At 44.0% G+C, this 16,159-nt stretch overlaps 1 protein-coding gene across 2 annotated transcripts in view; it reads left to right on the forward strand.

Moving 5' to 3' along the window:
- KCNAB1 (potassium voltage-gated channel subfamily A member regulatory beta subunit 1) overlaps window positions 1-16,159 on the forward strand; it is a 445,065-nt gene that overhangs the window by 369,268 nt on the left and 59,638 nt on the right. For both annotated transcript variants that reach the window (XM_029070833.2, XM_029070841.2), the window contains exon 8: window positions 4,681-4,767. In XM_029070833.2, the coding sequence (XP_028926666.1) occupies window positions 4,681-4,767 (87 nt within the window). The remainder of the gene's footprint in view (window positions 1-4,680; window positions 4,768-16,159) is intronic.

Raw genomic sequence — 16,159 nt, forward strand, 5'->3', positions numbered from 1 at the left:
TCACAGTCTAAATCATGTCTCCTCCCTGATTAATCTCTCATTTCCCACCCCATTTGCCCTTCTTTCTACATCGCCTATGCACTTAGATCTGTTCCCCTTAAGTGTTCTGATACTCACCCCGACTCAGCCCCACTGCCCTCGTAATAATAATAATAATTATTATAGTATTTGTTAAGTGCTTAACTATGTGCCAGGCACTGTACTAAGCCCTGGGGTGGATACAAACAGATCGGGTTGGACACAGTCCCTGTCCCACGTGGAGCTCACAGTCTCATTCCCCACTTTACAGATGAGGTACCTGAAGCACAGAGAAGTGAAGTGACTTACCCAAGGTCACACAGAAGACAAGTGGCGGAGCTGGGATTAGAACTCATGACCTTCTGAGTCCCAGGCCCATGCTCTATCCACTACGTCAGGCTGAAATCCTTATCTCTGTTACTTCCCCTCTTTATTTTATTATAATTTATTTTAATATCTGTCTCCCCCTGTAGATTGTAAGCTACTTGAAGGCAGGAATTGTTCTTCCCTAGGTGTTTAGTACTTAGGAAGCAAGAGAAGTAGTGTGGCTTAGTGGATAGAGCATGGACCTGAGAGTCAGAAGGATCTAGGTTCTAATCCTTGCTCTGCAACTTGTCTGCTGTGTGACCTTGAGCAAGTTGCTTAACTTCTCTTGCCTCTGTTACCTTATCTGTAAAATGGGGATTGAGATTGGGAGCCCCATTGAGATTGGGAGCCCCATGTAGGACAAGGACTGTGTCCAATCAGATTTGCTTGTAACTACCCCAGCATTTAAAACAGTACCTGCCACATAGTAAGCGACGTAAGGTAGGAGGGGGAGAAGACATGGGCTGAACTTTTTTTTGAAAAATGACCCTGGATCATTTTCCTAAAAGAGTGAAGTAAGGACTAAATAGGGGAGATTCATGAGGTAGGGATGTCAGGAAAGAGGTTGATGCAGTAGCAGAGTGATAAGTATCCTGGCAGATTTCCCCCAGAACCACTTTGGGATGCTTGTTAAACTTCCAGATCTTAAAGGAAAATGCACTTATTTGAATTTTTCCCATATTTGAAGGATAAGCCTAGTTGTTTTTTTCTTAAATAAGATGTTTATGGTACTGTGTGCCTTTGCATTTGTAGACCTTGTATGTAACTTATGAGATGAACCATAAATTAGAATATCAGAGATATTTGACAAATCAGCTCTTTGTTTTGTCCAGGATTCCTTTCTGAAAGATCTAAAAGAGGATTTGCCATGACCATTATTCACTAATCCATTAACCCTTGCCCGCTTTAATTTGGATTTATTTTCCCAAGTGTGTTTAAGCAGTATCTGTCGATTCAAACTGTTGAATGAGCAAACCTCTTCTGACACATGGTAAAAAGGCAGAGACTTAGACCAGGTCTCCCTCTTCACCTCACAGGAAAGGTAATTTTCTAAGCTGAAGGAAAACCATGGAAAAGACAGAGCATTGTATTTAACACTGCAATTAAATCCGAAACTGTGTTCAAATCTCCAGGGAAGAGAGGTGAACCATTGTGGAGCAAAACGAAAATTGCTTTCTATAATCTGGCCAAGAAGTGATCAACATGAAGCAGATGAGATTCAAAAGAAAAATAAGTTTTCATGCAAACTTGGTTTTCAGTATTATTAGTATTATTACAATATTATAATGGTATTTGTTAATTGCTTACTATGTGCCAGGCTCTGTATTAAGCACTGGGGTAAATGCACTCAAACCCAGTCCAGAGACTGGGTGGAGGTGGAGATTTGAGATCATATGTTACTCAATCCTGGTCTTCATATGGGGGTGCACAATTGGATTGAGAATGGATAATACCATGGGAGGCCCTTGACTTTCCCTTAAATCCTGTGATGTTAACCCCTTTGTAATTTCCTTTTGACCTTTCCTCCCCTCCATCTTGGCTCCCAGTTCCCTGGCATCCACTCAGAACATTCCTGGTCAATCAATCAATAAATCAATGGGGTATGTATTGAGCCCAGAAGGTGTGCAGAGTACTGTACTAAGCACATCTCAACTCCTCGTGAGCCAAGATTATTATTCTTTGAAGCTAAAATTTTCATTTTCCAAAGAAAAACTAAGTTTCGCTGGGGAGGAGAGAGGAAGGGCCATGTGTATTCTGCCCTCACTAGACTTGTGCTTCTCTGAGTGACTCTGCCACTTGTCAGCTGTGTGACTGTGGGCAAGTCACTTAACTTCTCTGTGCCTCAGTTCCCTCATCTGTAAAATGGTAATTAAGACTGTGAGCCTCACCTGGGACAACCTGATCACCTTGTATCTACCCCAGTGCTTAGAATAGTGCTCTGCACATAGTAAGCACTTAACAAATACCAACATTATTTAATGCTATTACTAATGAGCTTTTTTATTCTGATATTTGTTATACACTTACTGTGTGTGAGGTACTAAGTGCTGGAGTAGATACAAACTAATCAGATTGGACACATGTCCATGTCCCACATAGGGCTCTTTTCCTAATGCAAATACAGAACTCCTAACCCTTGGCTTCCAAACTCTCTATCCGTTGTCTCCCCTTTACCTATCTGCCTTCTTTTCCTAGTAGATCCCAATTTGTGCTCTTAATTTAATCAATCCATCGATCAGTAGTATTTATTGAGCACTTATTCTGTGCAGAGCACTGTACTAATAATAATAATGTCGGCATTTGTTAAGCAGTTACTATGTGCAAAGCACTGTTCTAAGCACTGGAGAGGATACAAGGTGATCAGGGTGTCCCACGTGGGGCTCACAGTCTTCATCCCCATTTTGTAGATGAGGTAACTGAGGCACAGAGAAGTGAAGTGACTTAGCCAAAGTCACACAGCTGACAAGCAGCTGAGCCGAGATTTGAACCCATGATCTCTGACTCCCAAGCCCGGGCTCATTCCACTGAGCCACGCTGCTTCTCTAAGTGCTTGGAACAGTACAGTAGAGTTAGTAAACACAATCCTGTCCTCAAGGAACTTACACTCTAGCCAGGGAGACATACACTAAAATAAATTTTAAAATAATTAAAAATAAAGCTCAAATATATAGTTTCTGAGGATGGGGTAGGTAGGAGGAGTGAGTAAGCAAGTGCGTGGAGGACAGGGAAGTACTGGAGTGACAATAGAGGCGGAAATAGGCTGGAGATATGAGAGAGCAATCAGAGAAGGCCTCCTGGAGGAGGTGTGATTTTTAGAAGGGCTTGGAAGATGGGGAGAGCAGAGATCTGCCAGATGTGAAGGAGGAGGGAGTTCCAGGCAGATGGGAGGCTGGGAGCAAGAAGTCAACTGTGAGAAAAGCAAGAACAAGGCACAGTGAGTAAGTTGGCTTGAGAGGATCCAAACGTATGAGTTGAGTTGTAGTGGGAGAGGAGCGAGGGTAAGTAGGAGGGATAAAAGAGATTAAGTTCCTTAAAGTCAATGGTCAGGGGTTACTGTGGAGAGGAGATAACTGTGGCTAACCTTCTATCGACACCTCACTGACGGAGACCCTCCCATCTCTGACCTTTCACTCCTTTCACCAGTCGGGACCTCTCTCCCCTCTCACTTCCCCTTACTAAAAAGTCACCTCTTTCCAAAGGCTTTCCTTGACTCATCCAGTGCTTAGTAACAATAATAATAATGATAATGGTATTTTTTAAGCACTTACTATGTGTGAAGCACTGTTATAAGCACTGAGAGGGTTACAAGGTGATTATTATGTGTCACTGAGGCACAGAGAAGTGAAGTGACTCCCCCAAAGTCACACAGCTGACAAGAGATGGAGCCGGAATTAGAACCCATGACCTCTGACTCCCAAGCCCGTGCTGTCTGCACACAACAGGCACTTAGTAAAGACTGCTACTACTGCTAATCCCCACCTTCCTGATCATATCATCCAATTAGCCACCTTAGCCTTAGAGGTAGAGACCTGTTCATTTAATGACATTTATTTATATATTTATTTATTTGTATTAATGTCTGTCTCCCCCTCTGGACTGTGAGCTCGTTGTGGACAGGGAGTGTGTCTGTTTGTTGTTATAGGGTTCTCTCCCAAGTGCTTAGTATAGTGCTTTGCACACAGTAAGCGCTCAATAAATATGATTGAATGAATGAATGAATGAATGAATGAATAATAGGTAACAACTTCTTTCTGTATATTTTTCTCTTTGTCTCACTTGTGTCCCCAAAATGAGGAAGCAGATTTTTCCCTGCTACTGTATGTTCTCAAATGCCAAATGTAGTGAAACACAAAGAGCAGTGTTCAATAAATGCTGTTGTGATGATAATCAATCAACCAATTTTATTTATTGAGCACTTACTATGTGCAGAGCACTGTACTAAGTTCTTGGGAAAGTAGCCCAGTCCACAAGAGTTTACAGGCTAGAGGAAGTGGCGTTAAAATAAAATTACAGATATGGTTAAGTGGCAGAGTGGAAAGATGTGTACATAAATGCTGTGGAGCTGGCAGTGGGGTGAAGATCAAGTGCTTAAGGGGTACAGATCCAAGATGTGTATCATCAAAGTGGGGCTCATTTGGGAGGGGCCAGGAGACGTGGAAATGAGATTAATTGTCTCCTCTTAATGTTAAGCAAGTCCACAGGATAACAGTGTATTTCCAGTTGTGATCCAATCTTCACCCCAATTGTTTCTAATGATTTTCTCTTTCATTGTCTTTTTCCTGCTCCTGCTTCTAGGATTAAAGAATTCCCTCCAGAGACTGCAGCTTGAGTATGTGGATGTTGTCTTTGCAAATCGACCAGACAATAATACCCCCATGGAAGGTTAGTGAGAGCTTTAATGAAAAACTTTCAAGTTATTGATTCTGGCTCACAGACTTATCTTACTCCCAGTGGGAAATAAAAACCTATTTATTAAGTGTATTTGGAAGGGAAGCATTGACTATACATATATTTATATATAATAGATAAATATATATTATACTTTTAACACGGTAAAGAAAAATTTGAAATCCTTGGAAGTTTCCCAAAACAAAATGCATTTTGGAGGAAAAAACTAAGAAAATAGTTAAGAGTTTCACCTGACAGTGTTAAATTTACCAAATACATTTCGGTTTTGTTTACCTTCATGCAAACATTTACATCAGTTGGTGACGTGTCTTTACAATAGAGTCCTTGTGATTTCCAATATAATCCTCTGACAGTCTTCTTAGTATATCCGATCATCTAATCTGTTGGGATATCTGTATGCAATATCAACCAGGACAGAAAGCCCCCCTTTTCCTCAGCTCCACCTCCCCTCTGCATCTCCCGGACTTGTTCCCTTTGGTCTACCCCCCCACCCCACGGCACTTGTGTATATATGTACATACCTATAATTCTATTTATTTATATTAATGCCTGTTTGCTTATTTTGATGTCTGTCTCCCCACTTCTAGACTGTAAGCCCGGTATGGGCAGGGATTGTCTCTCTCTATTGCTGAATTGTACTTTCCAAGTTCTTAGTGCAATGTTCTGCACACAGTAAGTGCTTAATAGATACGATTGAATGAATGAATGAATGAAAGCTGAGTAAATGTTTTGCCCTTCTTCATGGTCACTTTGGTTGTGGTCAGAATGCAAGACTCGCATTTGTTTTCCTATAGCCAGAAGCTCTCTCACAACAGTAGGACAAACTTATAAAAAGATTTTTGTTCCAAGCGATAACTCAGGGAAATTATATGTGTGGTCCTTTAAGGTAGTCTGTTGCCTTAATAACAGTAACAGTATTTCTTGACCAATCACTTTTTGCAGTGCACTGTACTAGACACCTGAAGGAAGTACAGAATGAAGAAGGGACATGATGCCTGCCCACGAGGAGTTTACTTTCTAATGGGGAAGACTAACTTTACAATTAGTGTTGAATAGAAATAAACAAATGTCCATATATAATAATAATAATGATGATGACAATGATATTTATTAAGTACCTACTAAGTGCCAGGCACTGTACTAAGCACTGGGGTGGGTACAAGCAAATCAGGTTGGACACAGTCCCTCTCGCACGTGGGACTCACAGTCTGAATCCCCACTTTACAGATAGGTAACTGAGGCCCAGAGAAGCGAAGTGCCTTGCCCAAGGACACACAGCAGATAAGTGGCGGAGTCGGAATTAGAACCCATGACCTTCTGACTCCCAGGCCCACGCTCTATCCATTATGCCATGCTGCTTCCCCCACTACGCCATACTGCTTACGAATGCTGAGGATGGGTATAAATGAGTTTATAAGTACTAGAGGTGGTTGATGTAATTACATGGCTTAGGGTTGTGGAATGTGGAACTTCCGGAGGGTTTTGAATGTAGGGAGAGCTGTGGCCTGATGTGGGGAGGGAAGGCGTACCCATCCTGAGAAACATCCTGAGCAAGAGGATGGAGACAGGAGAGTCATGAGTGAGGTTCAGTTACAGCCTGGCTTTCTCCAGTTAATATGTATTTGCAAGATGTAACATATTGTTTTGGGACAGAAGATCCATAAGATCAAAATGTAATGAGTTAATCTTCTTGGAGTTGAAATGGCAGTATGAGATGAAGACAAGGGCGAGAAGGCAAAGCAAATGTTGAGGATGGTTACGTGGTGAAAGCAAATTTTAAACACTGCAGAAATGCCAGAGGTGTTTGTTTCAGGTGTGACGAATGTCACACTGTTCTCAAACACGTATAAAAATAGTGCATCTAAGGCAATCTAGTCAACAGAAAAGCCAAATAAAACATTGCCTTGAAGGGTCTGATTGGCAGGAATTCTTCTGATGCTCTATGAGGGAAATCATCTCTGTTGGGACTTGTCCCTGGCCCACTTACTCTGTGTCCTGGATCGTGGGTCTCTGGGGCTGTTTTGAGTTTTTTAGTGGGTTTACTAATCTAAAATGGTCTGCAAGCCCGGAAGGCAGTGATGTGTTTTTAAAATCCAGGGCAGGGGCAATAAGCCCAAGGGAGGGTGCCCCACTAGAGGAATAAGTGTAGGGAAGAGAGTTTTGACAGTACCTCTTCCCACAAGCTAGTCATTCCCAAATGGGCAGCAATCAGGGGTGGCTTCAGAGAGTGAAGAGAGGCAGGTGCACATCAAAGGGGGGTAACAGCAGTCTGCATGGCAGCAGGGCAGCCTGGCAACTCTACAAGGATTTTCTATTCTTAAATTAGAAAGTTCAGCAATCTTTTTTTATGATATTTGTTAAGTACTTACTATGTGCCAGGCACTGTAGATGGACACCTCCCTGTCCTACATGGTGCTCACAGCCTTAATCCCCATTTTAGAGGTAAAGTTACTGAGTCACAGAGAAGGGAAATGATTTACTCAAGATCACACAGCAGACACAAGGGACAGGATCAGGATTAAAACCCAGATCTTTCTGATTCCCAGGCCCGTGCTCTATCCAAGCCATGCTGCTTATGATCCACTAATTAGAAGATTTAAATGGTTAGTAGATTGCCTTGCCATTTGTTTTTACCATCATTTTATGCTATGTGAAGGTTCAGTGAATCAAGCAGTCAAACTAGTTCAGGTAGACATTTGCATACTGTTCTGACATCATTACATCAATCAATCAGTTGTACTTATTGAGCACTTAGTTTGTGCAGAGCACTGTACTAAGTTCTTGGGAGGGTACAGTATAACAGAGTTGGTAGATATGTTCCTTGCCCACAATGGGCTTACAGTCTAGTGGGGGAGAGAGAGAGACATTAAAATAAATAAATAAATTATGGATATGTATATAAGCGCTGTGGGGCTGAGGGAGGGATGAATAAAGGGAGCAAATCCAAGTTCAAGGAGAACATAGAAGGGAGTGGAGGAAGAAGAAATGAGGGTTTAGACAAGGAAGGCCTCTTGGAGATGTGCCTTCAGTAAGGCTTTAAAAGTGGGGAGAGTAATTGCCTGTTGGATATGAAGAGGGATCATTTCCCAGGCCAGAGGTAAGATGTGGTTGAGAAGTGGGGAGTGAGATAGATGAGCTGGAGGTACAGTGAGTAGATTGGCATTCGAGGAGTGAAGTGTGCAGGCTGAGCTGTAGTAGAAGAGCGGTGAGATGAGATGGGAGGGACAAGGTGATCTACTGCTTTAAAGCCAATGGTAAGGAATTTTTTTTGTTTGATTCAGAGGTGACTAGGCAACCAAAGGAGGTTTCTGAAGAGTGGGGAAACATGACCTGAACTTTTTTTAGGAAAATAATCTGGCAGCAGAGTGAACTATAGTCTAAAGTGGGGAGAGACAGAGGCAGGGAGAGTCACAAGGAGGCTGGTGCACTAATCAAGGTGAAATAGGATAAATCCTTGGATTGACGTGGTAGCGGTTTGGATGGATAGGATAGGGTGCATTTTAACGATGTTATAAAGGTTGAACCAACAGGATTTAGTGACAAATTGAATATGTGGGTTGACTGAGAAAGATGAGTCGAAGATTACACCAAGGTTATCCTGGCTTGTGAAACAGGAAGGATGGTGGTGCTGTCAACAGTGATGGGAAAATCACAGGGAGGACAGGGTTTAGGTGGGAAGATAAGGCATTCCCTCGTGGATATGTTAAGTTTGAGATGTTGGCGGGACACCCGAGAAAATATGTCTTGAAGGCAAGATTACCCTGTGTACTTATTGTAAAGCATGCAAGGCCATGGATAGCAGACTGGCCACTCTATAGAGATGGGAAGGGTAAATTTTCCCTCTACCAAAAAGCCCAATATCTGAAGTCATCCCTGGACTCAGCATTCTCCTTTACCACTGGGATCAGAGGTGTGTGGAAATAGGAGATGTGAGAAAACCTCTGGCGTGGTCCCTGGCCTCAGCATTCTCCTTTACCATTGGGATCAGAGGTGTGTGGAAATGTGAGGAGGCCTCTGGCCTGAAAGGTCCTCCCTCCTCATGTCTTCCCTGCTTCAAAGCTGAAGGCACATCTTCTCCAAGAGGCCTTCCCTAACTAAGCCTTCCTTTCCTCTTCTCCCTCTCCTTTCTGCATCACCCTGACTTGCTCTCTTTATTCCCTCCCCGCTCCCAGCCCCACAGCACTTACATACATATCTGTAACATATTGATTTGTATTAGTATCTGTCTCTCCCTCTAGACTGTAAGCTCGTTGTAGGCGGGGAATGTGTCTGTTGTATTCTCCCAAGTACTAAGCACAGTAAGCGCTCAGTAAATATGACTGACTGACAGACTGACTGAGAAGAAGGCAGGGGAAAAGGTTAAAATAGGGATTTTCTTGGATCCTCTCAAAAGGAAGATCATCCTGAGAGGGAAAAATGAGCAGCTCACTGGTTGAAAAGGCCACCAGCCTTGGAAGTTTGCTCAGCATGGACGTAGTCAAAGAAAGAACTGCTCTGCTTACCCACAGTGCAGCTGATCTGTCGTGGCCCTTTCAGATTCACCAAACCTTGTTAGTACACTGGTGATCCCCTCTGTTTTTTGCACTATGCACCTGATACTGCTGAGCTCACTGGTCCCTCGGTGAACTAGTGAGGCACTGGAGATTAGAGTCAGCCCTAATGCCTTAGTGCCCCAAGTTTCTAGTTCCTCTGTTTCTGTTTTTTTTAATGGTATTTTTTAAACACTTTCTCTTTGCCAGTCACTGTTCTAAGCAGTGGGGCAGGTACAAAGTAAACAAGTTCTATACAGTCCATGTTCATTCATTCAGGTGCATTTATTGAGCATTTACTGTGTGGTGAGCGCTGTACTGTTAGGGAGACTACAATACAACAATAAACACTTTCCCTGCCCACAACAAGCTTATAGTCTGTGGGGTGGAGGCAGACATGAATATAAATAAATTACAGATATGTACATAGATGCTGCAGGGCTGGAAGGGGGGATGACCAAAGGGAGCAAGGGAAGGGAGTAAGAGAAGAGGAAAGAGGGGCTTAGTCAGAGAAGGACTCTTGGAGGAGATGGGCCTTCAATAAGGCTTTTGAGGTGGGGTGAGAGTAATTGTCTGTCAGATTTGAAGAAGGAGGGTATTTCAGGCCAGAGGCAGGACGTAAGCCGGGGGTTGGTGGAGAGATAGACGAGATCGAGGCATGGTGAGAAAGCATGTCCCTCATGGGGAGCCGGTCTTAAACCCCATTTTACAGATGAAGAAACTGAGCCCCAGAGAAGTGAAGTGACTTGCCCAGGGTCACACAGAAGACAAGTGGTGGAGCTGGGATTAGAACTCAGGTTCTCTGACTCCCAGGCCCATGCTGTATCCATTAGGTCATGCTGCTTTTCGTTCATTAACCTCTTTCATTTAATACACAACTCTCGAGTCCAATAAGATACTCACCGAGCTGAATGCCTTGCCGTGAAGTTTTGAGCCCATCATTTAATTCTCATATTCCTCAGTCCCCCACTGTTCTCTAAAATGAGGTGACAATATCAGTCCCCTGCCCCAAGACCTAGTGGTGATAGAATGCTGAATTTTGGAAAGGTTGAAAGCCTTCTTAGCAGCGTGGCTAAAGTGCTGTATAAACGTTGGATGTTCTTGTAATTACTTTTTAAAAATTCTTTTGCAAGTGTTTCTAAAATTAGAGGTCAGATTCCAATTAGCTTATGCTCACTATTCAGCAGAGAACTTGGCCAGCGGATGCGAGCCGTCATCGCCTGCAATGTAGCAGCACAGCTTTTGTGGTTTTTTCTTCACTTTAGTTTTTAATTTAATTTAGAGTTTCTGGTCCATTGACAAACAGAAAAGTGTATCCACTCTGCTCATTAAATTTAGAATGCCAGTGATCGGTGCAAAGGAATTGGCAAACTTCAGTTGCATCCCATAATCCTTTGGAATACCGCTAGAACGTTTTAGTGTCAAAGAGAAATGGCCACCACAACTGATGGAGGAGTGTTTTCTTTTTCCCTGTCCTCTTGTTTGTTTTTTTATGGTTCACCTAGTAGTAAGTCACTTTTATCTCACAGCATCTGCCATGCCATCTGCCAGTCCTACACTATCTGGCATCCTCAAAATGTTTTCAAACTCTCTGGAAAAAATCAACCCACATTCCATTTCTTATTCCTTTTGAGGTCATGCTCTTCTGGGTTGAGCCAACGACTGTACCTCCTGCTGTACAGTGCTATCATTCTTTTTTAGCTAGTTTCCATGGGACCACATGGATACACACAGCTTCTTTCAGAGACAAAGGAACCCTTGATAAAAATTTCAGCAGGGTGGGTGTCAAGAGGGATGTCAGAGTGTGTGGCATGAGTTTTTTGGAGTTTTTTTAATGGTATTGGTTAAGTGCTTACTATGTGCCTGGTACGATACTAAACACTGAGGTAGATAGAAGATAATCAAGGTGGACATAGTCCCCTTCCCCATGTGGGGCTCACTGTCTTAATCCCCATTTTATAGACAAGGTAACTGAGGTCCTGCGAAGTGAAGTGATTTGCCCAAGGTCACTTGGCAGGTAAGTGGCAGAGCCGAGGTTAGGACCCAGGTCCTTCTGACTCCCAGGTTTGTGCTCTGTCCACTAGGCCATGCTGCTTCACATGGCCTGAGTTTCCCTGAGGGGACTCTCTCTGATATTTAATTTGGTTTTCTCCATCATTCCAAAATCCTGCCCAGATTCTTCTGTGAGCCTGTAAAGACTACGACAATGAGGAAAACTGGTAAAAACGAGAGGAACTGTGGGTTGAGGAGGAGAGAGGGCTGGACAGCATGGCAATTTATGAGGGCAGCTTGGACCAGTAGAAAGAGTGTGGGACTGTTTCTCATCTCAGCTCTGCCTCTTGCCTCTGTGTGATCTTGGACAACTCAACAACTTATGTGTGCCTCAGTTTTCTCATCTGCAGAACGGGGATAAAATACCCATAACCTTGTATTTCCCTCAGCACTTAGAATACGTAGTAAACGCTTAATAGTCACCATCATTTTTTTATCACAATATTTGACATATAATGAGCACTAAATTAAATGTCATTGTTATCACTATTACTATCATGGTGGCTAGAGAAAGGGAGGAGAGAAAAAGTAGTGGTTTTGCACTTCACAGCTTGTAAGTAACTCAGGAAATGAATGAGTGAGGAAAATGATGATGATGATGATGGTGATGAAGGTGAAATGGGGAGGGGAGTTGAGAAGAATGATTTTAGTGATCATGGCATTGATCGTCAATATGGTGGTGATGATGCAGGAGCGACAATCAATCAATCAATCAGTCATAGGTATTGAGTGGAGTTTTGTACTAAACTCTTGGGAGAGTACAATATAACAATATAATAGACTCATTCTCTTCCTAGAAGGAGCTTACAGTCTAGAAGTGGAGGCCAACATTAATATAAATTAATAAATGGTGGATATGTACATAAGTGCTGCTGGGACGAGTTGGATGAGAAGACACTGCCTGTAGACTCTGTCAATGCAATGACCCAAGTGTCAACCCTCCTCTTTAGATTAATGAAGTTTGGAAAGACATGGTAAAATGCAGCACTAGGAAAGCCAACTTTCCAAGTCTCGTTTTGTCTCCTGTCATGTTCCCTCATTTTCTAACATTCAGGGATATTTGTTCCTGGCTTTTCTGCTGCCTTTCTTCGTGCTCGCTCTGATTTGCTCCACTTCATTCTGCGTTTTCAGGGGAGTTTGGAAAGGGATAAGAGTGTGGGCAAGAAGCCCAGAAAATGATGCGGTCGTGACTGAGCAGGGCAAGCCTAATGGCAGTTTGAAACCATTTCATGGAGCCCCTGGTGCATCTGAATGGCCTAATGATGTGGCCTGTTTATCCTGCTAATGTTGGAAGATTTGGAGCTAGTACCTTGAGGTGTCATTCAACACAGCCAGGCTCAGAAGTCTTAGGTTGACTGGTGGAGACAGCTGGAAGAGATTATTCCTTGAGATTATGTCCTCGTGTTCCCCTCACCCTACACTACCCCTTTCTCTGAAACATCTTATAATAGTGGTATTTGCTAAGGATCTCCTATGTGCCAAGCACTGTGCTAAACACTGGAGTAATATCATCCAAGCGGTTCGAACACAGTCCCTGTTCGAACATAGGGTTTACAGTCTAAGAGGGAGGGAGAACAGAATATTTCTTCCTCATTTTACAGAATGCAGAAAGCTGAGGCAAGAAGAAGAATAATGATAATTATAATAATTTGGTATTTGTTAAGCGCTCACTATGTGCCAGGCACTGTACAAAGTGCTGGGGTGGATACAAGCAAATCAGATTGGACACAGTCCCTGTCCCACATGGGGCTCACAGTCTCAATCCCCATTTTACAGATGAGGTAACTGAGGCACAGAGAAGTGAAGTGACTTTGCCCAAGATCACATGGCAGACAAATGGGAGAGGCGGGATTAGAATCCATGACCTTCTGACTCCCAGGGCCAAGCTCTATCCAACCACATCATGCTGCTTCTTGAGTTAAGTGAATTTCCCCAGGTCCCACATTAGGTAATGGTGGAGGAGGCATTAGAACCCAGGTCCTCTGATTCCCATGCGCATGCTCTTTCCACTAGGCCATGCTGCTTCCTGGTGAAGCAGGTGACCGCAGGGTAGGGATGAGGACTGGATGGTGGAAACCTCTTACATAAGGTTTGAGGGAGGCTCCCTCAGAGGTGGGAGAAGCAGCTTGGCTCAGTGAAAAGAGCCCGGGCTTGGGAGTCAGAGTTCATGGGTTCGAATTCTGGCTCGGCCACTTGTCAGCCGTGTGACTGTGGGCAAGTCACTTAACTTCTCGGTGCCTCAGTTACCTCATCTGTAAAATGGGGATTAAGACTGTGAGCCCCACGTGGGACAACCTGATTACCCTGTATCTACCCCAGTGCTTAGAACAGTGCTCGGCACATAGTAAGCGCTTAACAAATACCAACATTATTATCAGTTTGGATCTGACTGTGCCTTTCAAAGTGCCCGCGACTGTTACGATAATCCCTGTGTTTGGGTTTTCCCCTAACAGATTCAAGGTAAAATGGTAACTCTGTCTGGGAGAAGCCCTCCCCAGTCTAACCCGAGCTTCTTCATCTCCTCTCTCCTAGCCTGCTGCATGAGGGTTATCCAGGTACTGGAGTTTCTCGCAGGAGAGTAATTAATAAATCAGTGAGCCGAAATGAGGGGAGAGTATCATCACTGCAGTGTCCTCTGAAGATTAAAGTACATTAGGAAGATCTAATTTGTTTCATCTGTGGCTTGGGCATTGGCATTCCCCAGGCCCTCTAACTTAGATCGGATCAATTTAACCTCTTTGCTTAGAGAGCTAGGATGGATGAATTTCAAGAACAATTAGTTGGAAAGATTATTTCAGCCTCTAATGAGAAATGCCTGTAGCCAAAACTCTTAAAAAAAAATCTATATTCAATTTATTTCTCCATCGGTTCCTTGTTCAGGTAACTTTGGGAAGACCATTCGTGTTCCTGGTTCCCAGTCCCCTGCTGACAGACTTGCTCCGAAAAATCAGGAGTTTCACAGTTCTCTTTCAAAAGCGGGGGGCTGCCATAAGGGACTTGGAGGGTTTACATCACGGTCCAGCAGAAAGAGCCCAGGATGAGGAGGTAGGAAACCTGGGTTCTCATCCCGGCTCCTCCACTTGTCTGCTGTGTGGCCTTGGGCAAATCACTTCACTTCACTGTGCCCCAGTTTCCTCATCTGTAAAAGTGGGGGTTCTCCCTCCCTCATATGGGTTAGGGACTGTGTCTGATTTGATTGGCACATAGAAGACACTTAACAAATACTTTTATAGCAATGATTATCATTATTATTATTCACATAAGTTAAGAGCCTCTTCTATCATGTGATAGAGAAGTAGTGTGGCCCTAGAGAGTGCATTCATTCAATCATATTTACTGAGCTCTTACTATGTGCAGAGCACTGGACTAAGAGTTTGGGAGAGTACAATATAATAATAAACGGTCACATTCCCTGCCCACAAGGAGCTTACAATCTAGAGGGAGAAGCAGATATTAAAACAAATAATGACATGGGATCGGGAGTCGGAGACTATACCCAGTTCTGTTCCCAGATCTGCCACTGACTTGCTGGGTAATCCCATCCTAGTCACTCAACCTCTCTGTGCCACCCAGGTGACAGGAGTCTGGTTCAGAATAATAATAACCACTGTGGTATTTGCTAAGCGCTTACTATGTGCCGGGCACTGTACTGACCGTTCGGGTGGTCACAAGGAAATCGGGTCGGACACAGTCCCTGTCCCACGTGGGGTTCACAGTCTCAATCCCCGTTTCACAGATGAAATAACTGAGGCCCAGAGAAGTGAAGTGACTTAGCCAAGGTCACATAGCAAACGAGTGGTGGAGCTGGGATTAGAACCCATGACCTTCTGACTGTCAGGCCCATGCTCTAGCCACTGAACCATGCTGCTTCCAGGGACAGCCAGTTACCGAAATCCCTAATGGCTCTGTCAGTCACCCCAGCCCCTGACAACAAGTGGTGTAGCCTGCCTCTAGAGACAAGTAACGGCCGTACCACTGCCAGGACCATCAAGGCTGAGGGTCACAGACGGTCCCCTTCCACCACTCAGGTGAAGGAGCGACCACCTGACCATCTCTGGCCTATCAAGGGGCAGACTGGAACCCCAGATTTTATGACCATCCCACCCCTTTGGGGATGCCCAGCCAAATTCCCTGAGACTCGATGGCCAGCAGCATCACGTGTGCAGCACACATTTTCCAGAATCCCAGCGCCTTGTTTGGGTGCCGCAGGAATCGAGCTGTCCCGAGTTCCTGAGCATGAGTGCACTCCTGCGGAGGAGCGTGAGTCTGAGGGACCTGAGGACAGCCCATAGTTTCGGCCAAACCGGCACAGCCTCCAGGGGAAGGAAGCTCTTCAGGGGCTAAGGTTCTTTCATACATTCATTCGTATTTATCCAACACGTACTGTGTGCAGAGCACTGTACTGAACGCTTGGGAGAGTACGATGCAACAATACGCAGACCCATTTCCTGCCCACAGAGGTAAAAGCCAGAGACGAGGGACCTAATTCTCCCAGCTGATGGAGGTGGAGGATGAGCGGGAAATCAACCAATCAGTGGGATTTATTGAGCACTTACTATGTGTGAAGCGCTGTATGTAGCACTTGGAAAAGTTCATTGCAAGCTCGTCGTGGCCAGGAAATGTGTCTACCAACATTTGGTACAGTGCTCCGCTGAGTTCAGTGCTCTGCACATAGTAAATGCTCAAGAAATAGCGTTAATTGATTGATACACTAACAGAGCTGATAGACACAATCTCTGCTCACAGAGTTTAGTCACTCTTGTTTCTACACTGTGCTGAGCACT

This window comes from Ornithorhynchus anatinus, chromosome 1 (assembly GCF_004115215.2).
Source record: "Ornithorhynchus anatinus isolate Pmale09 chromosome 1, mOrnAna1.pri.v4, whole genome shotgun sequence".
Taxonomy (NCBI): Eukaryota; Metazoa; Chordata; class Mammalia; order Monotremata; family Ornithorhynchidae; genus Ornithorhynchus; species Ornithorhynchus anatinus.